This window comes from Heterodontus francisci, chromosome 7 (assembly GCF_036365525.1).
Source record: "Heterodontus francisci isolate sHetFra1 chromosome 7, sHetFra1.hap1, whole genome shotgun sequence".
NCBI classification, from domain to species: domain Eukaryota; kingdom Metazoa; phylum Chordata; class Chondrichthyes; order Heterodontiformes; family Heterodontidae; genus Heterodontus; species Heterodontus francisci.
In genome coordinates this window covers 138,512,573-138,523,607 of record NC_090377.1, presented here as the reverse complement: position 1 = coordinate 138,523,607, position 11,035 = coordinate 138,512,573, and the positions used below count along the sequence as shown (strand labels likewise).

Here is an 11,035-nt window from a genome sequence, read left to right as displayed (position 1 = left end):
ACTAAGATAACCCCATTCTGATCAGACCCACAGCAGCCACTGTGATTAGCAGCTTTGTTCATTTTTCTGTGGGTCCAGTGCGGGTTTAGTTGAAATCCAGCTGACCTTTTCAGTGACGCCTTTTTTGAAACAATTCTTGAAGTCGTCTGCAAAGCAAGTCACGCCTCAAAAGTTCAGATTATCAATAACATATAATCTCAGAATCAGAATTAAAATCATTTTAGACTTCTGTGCTGCGAGTATAAAATGTACTTTCCATCCTCTGGGAACTGTCGGGAATGGAATATGAAATTGGATATAGTTCAAGTCTTTGAAATCTTTCAGCTCTTTCTATGATTTCATTAATTTAGCAATGAGATTGAGTGGGTATTTCACTGCGTTCCTCAGCTCCTCTCTGAACTTAGTTTGGGTCACTGCATAGATACACGTGTTAGTGCAGGTACTGAGAACCTGCAGCATTGCTGATGTTTGTTCTGTGATATAGTGAGGGTCAGTAACAGAGTAAAAATACCGAATATCAGCAACTCTTCGATAGATGTTATACACAACCAGTGTCACCCATAAGAGTATAAAACTGCCGGATATACTGAAGAGTAAAATTATTGATTTCCTTCGATTCTCCATTTCAGGATCCTTGTGATTCTCTCCATTGCTGTGGCCTCGGAATCCCCTGCGGACTTTATTGCTCACCAAAATACGTCTCACAGTTAGAACATTGAGCAGCAAAATCAGAAAGAACGGGACACAAGGGGTTAAAATGTAATGAAACAATTCAAATGCGGCCCATGCAGGTAAAATAAAGAAGCTTGGCTTATTGACACAACCCATGGGAATATTATCAATGATATAATCGTGTTGCTGTGTAAAGTACCAGGGGGCAGACTCTAAACAGCCCAGCACACTCACTGTTCCGGCAACGACAACCGCCGTTTTCTCTGTGCAATAATATGTTTGCAGCTTCTCACAGCAAATGGCCACAAATCGATCAATGGTGAAAGAGACTGTGAGCCAGACAGAAACCACAGTGGCTGCATAACGCAGTACAACAATGAGACGACACACGGGAGTAATTCTCAGGAATGAATCTGGGAAATAAATTAAAACAATCCAAATCAATATGGGATCACAGATAACGACCAGGAGATCAGCCACTGCCATTCCCACCAGATAGAGTGTGATACATTTGGAGAGACCGCACTTTCCTCGGGACAGGATCATAATCGCCACCAAGTTGACTGGAAGATAAATAAAAGGAAGCAGAGAAATTACTGATCAGATCTGGAAACAAAGCAGCAATTTTACAGGATCTGGGCTGAAATTTCCAGCTTTAATGCTGCATCGAACAGTGAAATCTGGTTCAATGATCTGGGCAGTGCTTTGCCATAGTGAAATGCTTGAAACACAATAATTAATAATAAATTGAGGGATCGATACAAAAAGATAATATGGTCAGCACCGGATTTAATGTAAGAGCTGAGTGTGGCCGCAGTGCAAGTGGGGAAGGAAGAAGAGTTTTTACAGAGTGGGACCCCAATGGGTTAAATTGGGGTTTGCCTCCTGAATAATGGCTGCCAAGGTTTGGGGACAGCGAATGGTGCAGATTGTCTGTCGCTATGGGTTCAGAGAGCCGGGACGGGCTGGTACCAAATGAAAAAGGCTGAGAGCTGCTGCAGCTCGTTTGTTGGTTGGGGTTTATTTGCGAGAGGCAGCTGGAGGTGAAGCCAGTGAGTGAGACTGGGAGAGTGAGAAGGAAAAGGGCATGTTGGAGCTGGAGGGGGCGACAGGAGAAAATGGTTTGGGTAAGTCGATAAACTGAAGCAATGGATGAGGAGACAGGGTATTCAATGAAGTGAGAGGAGAGGCTGAGAATCGCAAGGAAAGACTGCAGCACAGTAATACAGGACATCTAATCTATAGATCCCAGTAACATTTCTCAATTATTACATCCAAACAATAATATCTTGGTAATAGAGAACTATTCATTGGGTATAAAACATGCTCAATCCATTTACTTATTGCATTCAATTAAAGTTCAATACTAAAGTGTTCATAAAATATGCCTAGATTTTTATTGAGTTCAGCCATCATATCGATTTGCAAATACAGCATTTAGCTAATGAATCACTATAAGCGAATAACTGCATCTATTCTAATGATTTATTCAGAAAGTAAGGAAGGAAAAATGAACTTTCTCTTAAACGGAGTGAGGACCTGAAAGAGGTAAACAGACCAACAATAAAACTCACCCAATCTGAGAACATCTGAATAACAACTTCAACTCACATCTCCTCTCACTAATTGGTCAAGAAATTCCTGAAATGTATACTTGTTAATTATTCTCTCTTTCGTTTTGTTTACCTCTTTCTGTCTGTTTCGCTCTCCCTACACCTGCTCTCCTTCCTTCTCTCAGTTGCCATTTCTATCCCTCTGGATCACACACGCACTGCAAACAGTTTCTCAATGCTTCTTTTTCACCTCCTAAGTAAACCTAAAATCCCGCGCCTGTATTCTGTTCATCACACCATATGCCATGGGAAGACTGATTTATGGCCTCGCAGGAATTCAAGGGATACGGCGGGCGGGTGGAAAGTGGAGATGAATCCTAAAATCAGCCGTGAACATTTTTAAATGGTGGAGCAGGCTTGTTGGGCCTGATGGTCACTTCCTCTATTTCTTGTGTTCTTGCGTTCAATGATTCTATTCTCAGAGTACGTTCGTTCAATGAGGAAGCTGCTGTGAAGATTCTAATGTATTTACAGATTAACTATGTCTCCACCTGTTCAGCTGTACTGTTCATTTCATCTAATCGAAAGATTCTTCCAGACAAATCTCACAATCTTTGAATTTCTTGCACATGAATTTATAAAGTACCCTGTTAGATAGCGATATTGCCGAAATAATAATATGAATTAAAAAAGATACACATCAGCGCTTCAGCCTATAATCTGCAGGGACATTTAAGAAAAGCTCATGATTCTAACAGAAACAGTTTAAACTGATTCAACATCACATAAACAGTTTTTATTCGACAATGTAGACAGTGAAGACCTCCAAAGTGAAGTAGAGAAGGAGATGTGAAAGAGTTAGCAGCAAACTCAGTTCAGTAGCCAGACCTCTGACGTAGCATCAGACACACACAGAAAAACAAATATCCAATAGAGATAACCAATAAACACATTGAAATCCAAGTCAAATTGAATTATGTTACGGGGATGGAGGACATTCTGCTGCCAACTTTTAACACTGAGACATCGAGCTGTTTCATTAAGAATCACTGAAAACACATTCATAAAGAAAGTCGAGGACCAGTTTGTTCCACAACATGAAACTGTTAACAGCTTCCGATACTCTGCTTACTGATCTTAGACCAGACACCTAATTCAAATGCATTCATAACACAGAATCATCCGGTAACAACACTAGCTTTGGATAAGCAAAGATTAAAACAGACATGATGCAGCCCCTACAAGACTAATAGAGCTGAAATTAGGAGATGCCATGAATCAACTGATGGAACAGGTGGTTGTGTAAAACATTGAGAAGTGATACCGAGCACAGTAGTTTTAAACCATTAACGGCTGAGATACTGACTTACCAGGAACTCCAATTGCTGACAGAATAGGAAAATAAATATCTTGTATCTGATAGAGTACTGGATATCCCATATCTGTAAGATGTATTGACTTCTGTAAGCCTGGAACCCACAGCTCCAGCGGGCATTCTGAGTTTATCCATCCTAATAAGTCCTGATTTATACAGGGGTAAAGTCTCCGCTGACATTGTTCTACCCAATCGTTGCTATTAGTTACACTCACCTGAACAAACACATTGCATCAGCAGCTTTGCTTCTCATGTAAATAATGTGGAGGATAACATAGAAACATTTGAAAGCCCAGGATATTAACGAAGTAAGTCCTCTGACGGGAATAAATCAGAAAGTTACACTCAATCAGCACAGATCCTACAATTCTGACTGGTGTGATTTAAAGTTTCCATATTATTACATTGACCATGATTTTTCCCTGTCGATTCAATTTTAAATATTACTGCTTTGTTTGCTGTATTCACTGAAGCCAGGGATAGAGGCAGACCTGTTTTACTCTATTCCTGCAGTTTCCGAGTTAAAATGTAAACTTTGAGTCCTGACTCGGTGTCACGTTCAGGATTCGAGCCAAATTACTGTTGTTAATATCTGGAAACGGACACTGAATAAGTTCTGTTAACATTCCTCTCTCTGTTATTTCACTGCAGATATTTACCTGTTTCTTCTAAATTGGTCAGTGTCTCCAGTAAAATTAGAACTCTGCCACCTCCTGACTCCATGCCTCCAGTTCATTTCTGACCGGCCACACATCAATGTCAACAGGTCCAAATCTCTGCTGCTGATGTCCAGTCCTTACCAAGTCCGGCACGCCCATCACCCTCATCTTCACTGACCCACATTGGCTCGCATTTCCCTAACACCTTATAATTAAAATTCTTGTTCTCACTTCGTGTTCTCACCCCTCCCCATCTCTAGCCTTGCCACCAAATCTGCAGCAAATCTATCCGTGCTCTCTCCATACCTCTGACATTGACCTCTTTCAGTAGGTCTGACATCACTTGGTTATATTCCAAACGATATAATTTTAAATAATGGATACAGTGAGGCAATGTACACTTAATGGCACAGTTCTAAAAGCAGGAACAGGAGAAAATACAAACATACTAACATACAAAACTAAGAGGAGGATGAGACCAGTTGCACACCCACCCCCGCCCCCCGCCCCGCCCCGATCCCACAACTTTCAACAAGGCCATGCCTGATGTAATTGTAGCCTCAATTCCACATTCCCGCCGACCCTCAATAACATTTCATCCCCTTCTTTATCAAGAATATATCTACTTCTGCCTTAAAAAAATGTTCAAAGACTCTGCTTACACTTCCCTTTGATGAAGAGAATTCCAAAGACCCATGGCATGCTGAGAGGAACAAAAATCCTCATCTCTGTCTTAAATGGACGAACTCTTATTTTTTGAACAATGACCCCCAAGTTCTAGATCTCCCACAAGAGAAAGCATACTTTCTTTTTCCACCCTGCCCAGGCCCCTCATGATCAAGTCTCCTCTTGCTTCACAAAATACCAATGGGTACAATCCTAGTCTGTCCTACCATTCCTGATAAAACAACCTGTCCATTCCTTTTATTCATCGAATAAACCTTCTCTGAAGTGTTTACATTGCATTTATATCCTTCCTTAAATAAAGTAAATGTCTGCAGTTTAATACCGGAGAGGGAAATGACAATGGGACGTTTTCAGTCTTCATCCCCTAATAACACTCATGGTAATAGCTAGGCTGCAATCTGAACGCGGCCACAGGTCAGGGACTGAAAGTTCACATTTTAACTGGGAACTTGCAGGAACAGAGCAAATAGGTCTACTTGTGTCCCCGAATTTAGTGAACATTCCAGACAAATCAGGAAAAGTTATAATTTAATCTGGAGGAGTGAAAATGGTCAATGCAATCATATGAAGTCTGTAAATGACGTCTGTCATCATTGTGGGATCATTCTTGTGTGATGAGTATGACGGGTGGCACAGTGGCACAGTGGCGCAGTGGTTAGCAGCACATTCTTACAGCTCCAGCGAGCTGCGTTCCATTCTGTTTGCTGCTTGGGTGAAGTTTGCAAATTCCATCTGTGACTACGTGGGTTTTCGCTGGTTGCTCCGGTTTCCTGCAACAGCCAAAGAGTTGATGGTTGATAGATAAATTGGCCATTCTAAATTGCCCCTAGTATAGCTAGGTAGTAGGGGAATTGTGGGCGTGTGGTAGGAATATGGGATCAATGTAGGATTAGTGTAAATGGATGGTTGATGGTGGGCCGAAGGGCGTGTTTTAGTGCTGTATCTCTATATAAATAAAACAAAAATAAAAGCTGTCAGCTTTATTCTGGAGAGGTCTAAATGAAATAATACACTGGACTTTGTGATGTTTGGGTTTTATCTACCGCATTATGTACATCAGAGTCAAAGCTACTGCCCTGGTTTATTTGCTCATGGGTGAGTCTAGCTAATAATAATCATCAGGGATATAACGACGTTAGAGGAGTCTTACTCCCTTATAACTCAGGACTCATTGGAATTGATCAGCTTGGAGTGGGTTCCCAGGGGAAGAGAAGTCTCTGCCTCTCACACGAATGGGATAATAAGGAGTCTTTCAGATGGAAGAAATTTACTATCATTTTCTTGCAGCTTTTGAAAAACCTGATAAGACGGCTTCTTAGCAGTTAGTGGTGCAAATAGATGCTAACTGTGCTGCTGTTCGCGGTACTATTCTGCACTGTGTGTTTGCAAACAGGTGCTAACTGTGCTGTTGTTTTCGTTCCTATTCCACACACTGTATTTTACAAAGTCGCCTGCTCTGTTTCAGCGTTTGGCTGAGGGATTCTCCTCTTTGCTTGCCCGTTCAGTCTTGTAGGAGCTGCATTACACCTAGAATTATCTTTGTTCATCCAAACCTAGTATAGTTGCTGGATTATTCTGTGTACTGAATGCATTGGAATCAGGTGTTTGGGCTAAGAGCAAGAATCAGCCCTCAGAAGCTGTTAAAATTTTCATACATTTGCCCCACCATCTCTTGGAATACTGAAATGAATGTGTGTTCAATGACAACACAACTCAGTCTCAGTGTTACATGGGGCAGCAAAACGCGATTTTTTTAACTAACAAAATTATTCACTTTAACTGAGATTTCAACCTATTTAACTGTTGTCACTGTTATATAACATCATTCCATTCTGTGTGTATATGACGCTGCTTATGATGTCTGGCTGATGAGCTCACTTTACTGTTTACACTTTCGCATCTCCTTCTCTGCTTCACAGTGGGTGCCTTCACTGTCACTGGTCTACATTGTCAAATGTTAAGTATTGACGTGATGTTGTATGGGTTTACACTGTCCCAGTTGGAATCTTGAGTCATTCTATTTATCTGTACATTATCAGCTGCAGTGCTGATGTTGGTGTTTCATTGATTGTAAAATCTCATCATCTAAAGGTGTACGTGTTACTTACAGTGGAAGGAATTTCAATGACTGTGAGGTTTGCCTAGAAGAAGATTTCGATCCCTGTTTATTCCATGCATTGTAGATGAAGTGAACAGTGTAGGTGAATAGATGAAAACTTGGGTGATCTTTAAATACGTTGAACAAATCACAGAGGCTTCACCATTGAACAAACAGACTTTGAGAATAGAATCATGAACACGGACCTGTGAACAGAACACAGGTGCAGGATTTTAGGAATAAAACGGTTGCAAAAGGTGACATTGAGTTTGCAGGGCATCAGTACACCAGGGTGATAGAAATTACTAAAGAAGGAAGGAGTGATGCAGCAGGGAGAACGAACGAGAGAGGAAGAGATAACCAGAAGGGAATGAAGAGAGTGAAACAGTGGTGTGCACAATTAACGATGATGGACTGCTAAAATACCTAGAACAATGTGTGAGGTAATCTGTGAGTTCAAATTGTGAATCTCAGCCTCACCTATCACTATTGAATTGAATCCTATCTCCTCATCCACTGTTTCAGTTTATCTACTTTTACAAGCCATCTGCTCCAGTCTGCCCCCAAACTCCAACAGTTCTTTTTACTTCTCTTTCTCCCATTCTCATTCTTTGCCTTAGCTACCAGCCGCTTCTTCCAACCCGATTCTTAACCTCAAAGCACGGCCCTGTCAGCTGTCTGAACCCAGAGAAACAAAACAGCTGCACCTCCCACTGTCCCCAATCCAATGTCCCACGGCCATTGTCCAGAACCAAATCCTGTTTTACTCCATTGGATCCTTTGTTTATAAAATCTGTTCACTCTTCCCCACCAGCACTGCACATTCACTTCCCACTGCCAATGCATCTCGTGTTGCCTTTGTTCACTTTCTCTATCGATTTCCCAACTCATTCTTGATAATCGTGTTGCAAACATTTATGCAGCAAAAACGCTGGACATTTCACCCCAGATTCTGTCAAGCTGCTACTTCGTCCTGGTCTAATCAATAATTTCGCTGCTTCCTTTTTTCTCTCTTCCAGTTAAATTGGAGGCGATTGTGATCCTGTCCCGACAAAAGTGCGGTCTCTCCAAATGTATCACCCCCTACCTGATGGAAATGGCCGTGGCTGGTCTCCTGGTCGTTATCACTGATCCCATATTGATTAGGATTGTTCAAATGTGTTTTCCTGATCGTTACTGACCATTACTTCCGTGTTGTTTCATTATCTTCCTGCGTTCTGCAGCCGCAGGATTTTCTGTCTGGCTCACACTCACTTTCATCTTTGATGGATTTGTCGTCATTGTTGTGAGAAACTGAAAGCAAAATACTGCACGGAGAAGCAACAGCTGTGGTTGTAGGAAAAGTGAGTGTGCTGAGATATTTGCAGTCCCTCCCTGGTACCTTACAATGGAGCCAGAATATGCAATTCACAGTGCTCCCAGCGTTTGTGTCCCTAAAAGGAGATTCTTTACTTACCTTACATGGACCGAATTTGAATCGTTTCACTACATTTTAACTGCTTGCAGCCAGTTCATTCTGAATGTGCTGCTCAATGGTCTGACGGGCAGACATATTTTAGTGAGCAGTAGTCTGGAGGGTACTCTGGGGACAAGTCAATGAAGAGAATCAACAGGACGCAGAGAAGAATAACGGAGAGCAGACCATCATTTTACTCTTCAGTATATCCGGCAGTTCTATGTTGTTATGAGTAACATAATTTGTGCATGTCATTTCTAGTCGAATTTCAGATATTCCCGTTTTTCCGCTAACACTGACCCTTTACTATGGAACACATCAGTGATGCTACGGCTTCTCAGTCCCTGCAAGAACAGGTGCATTTTTCATTCATTCACGGGATGTGGGTGTCACTGGCTAGACCTGCATTTATTCCCCATCCCTAATTGCCCTTGAGAAGATGGTGGAGAGCTGCCTACTTGCACTGTTGCAACTCTCGGGGTGTAGGTACACCCAAAGTGCTGTTAGGAAGAGAGTTCCTGGATTTTAACCCAGCAATAGTGAATGAAGGGTGATATAGTTCCAAGTCAAGATGGTGCGTGGCTTGGAGGGGAACCTTAACGAGGTGGCTTTCCCATGCATCTGCTGCCCTTGTCATTTTAGGTAGCAGTAGGTGCTGTCAAAGGAGGCGTGGTGAGTTGCTGCAGAACATCTTATATATTGTACACACTGCTGCCATTATGCGTTGATGGTGGAGGGAGTGATGGTTGAAGGTGGTAGATGGGGTGCAAATCAAGTGGGCTGCTTTATCCTGCAAGGTGTTGAACTTCCTGAGTGTTGTTGGAGCTGTACCCATCCAGGTAAGTTATGAGTATTCTATCACATCCCCAACTTGTGCATTGAAGATGGTGAAAAGGCATTGGGGAGACGGAATGGGAGTTATTCGCCACAGAATTCCGAGCCTCTGACCTGCTCTTGTAGCCACGGTGTTTATATGATCCATCTCGGTCTCCTGCTGAAGTCCCCAGCATCACAGATTGTAAACTTTAGCCAATTAGATTCACTCCATGTGATAACAAAAGAAAAGACTGAAGGCAACAGATACTACAAAGGCTATGGGCCCTGACAATATTCCGGTAATAGCATTGAAGATCTGTGCTCAAGAACAAGCCACACCCCTAGTCAAGCTGTTCCAATCGAGCTACAACATTGCATCTTCCCGGCAAGGGGGGGGGGGGGGGTGCATTTTCCAGGTATGTCCTGTACACAGAAAAGAGGACAAAACCAACCAGACCAAATACAGTCCCATTAGTCTACGATCGATTACCATTAAAGAGAAGGAAACTGTCAGCGACAGTGCTATCAAGCCGCAATTCCTCATCAATAGCCTGAACAGTGACACTCAGTTTGAGTTTCGCCATGACCACTCAGCTCCTGACCTCATTACAGCCTTCGATCAAACATAGAAAAACTAAGATGATGTGCGTATGAATTGCCCATGACATCAATGCAGTATGCAATCAAGGAGCCCCAGAAAAGCTGTAGTCAATGTGGATCGGGGAAAAATTATCCACTGGTTGGAGGCATACCAAGTGCAAAGGAAGATGGTTGTGGGTGTTGGAGGTAAATCGTCTTAGCTCCTGGACATCACTGTAGGAATTCCTGAGCGTAGTGTCCTAGACCCAACCATTTTCAGCTGCTTCATCAATGACATTCACTCAATCATTAGGTCAGAAATGGGCATATTTGCTGACGATTGCAGAATGTTTAGCACTGTTCTGGACTCCTCAGATACTGAAGCAGTCCGTGTAGAAATGCAGCAAATCGTAGACAATATCCAGGCTTGAGCCGATATGTGGCAAGCGATATTCGAGTCACACAAGTGCTAAGCAATGACTACCTCAAAGAAGAGAAAGTCCAACCATCTCCCCTCGACATGCAAAGGCATTACGATCGCTGAATACCCACCAGCATCACACCGAGGGTGACAATTGACAAGAAAGTAAACCGGAATAGCCATATAAATGACTTGTCTACAAGCGCAGGTCAGAGGCCAGGAATTCGTCATCAAGTAACTCCCCAATGCCTGTCCACCATCCAGATGGTTTAAGTCAAGAGTGTGATGGAATGCCCTCCACTTGCCGAGATGGTCGCAGCTTCAACAACACTTGACACTATCCAAGCCACAACAGATCGCTTGATTGAATCACAGAATCACAGACAAATACAGTGCAGAAAAGGCCCTTCGGCCCAACTGATGCATTAAAGACACAAATCCCATCCACAAACATTCACTCCCTCCAGCACCAGAGAACATTGGCAGCAGTGTCTCCCATCTACAAGATGCATTGTAGCCATGATCAAGGCTCCTTCGATAGCACCATCCAGACCCACAACCTCTACAAATTAAAAGGACAACGGCAGCACATGCTCATGCATGGGAACACCACCTCCTCAAAATTCCCAGCTAAGCCACACACTATCCTGACTTGGAACCATATCACCGTTCTTTTACTGTCGCTGGGTCAAAAACCCGCATCTCCTTTCCTAACAGCC

General features: G+C 42.6%; 1 protein-coding gene across 1 annotated transcript; it reads right to left on the bottom strand.

Annotated features, from left to right (window-relative positions):
• Positions 1–330: 330 nt before the first annotated feature.
• Positions 331–3,665, bottom strand: LOC137372432 (probable G-protein coupled receptor 139). Its single transcript, XM_068036320.1, has 2 exons — positions 3,596–3,665; positions 331–1,235 (listed from the first exon to the last, which is right to left on the bottom strand). The coding sequence occupies exons 1-2, from the start codon at positions 3,663–3,665 to the stop codon at positions 331–333; spliced, it is 975 nt and encodes a 324-aa protein (XP_067892421.1).
• Positions 3,666–11,035: the final 7,370 nt, after the last annotated feature.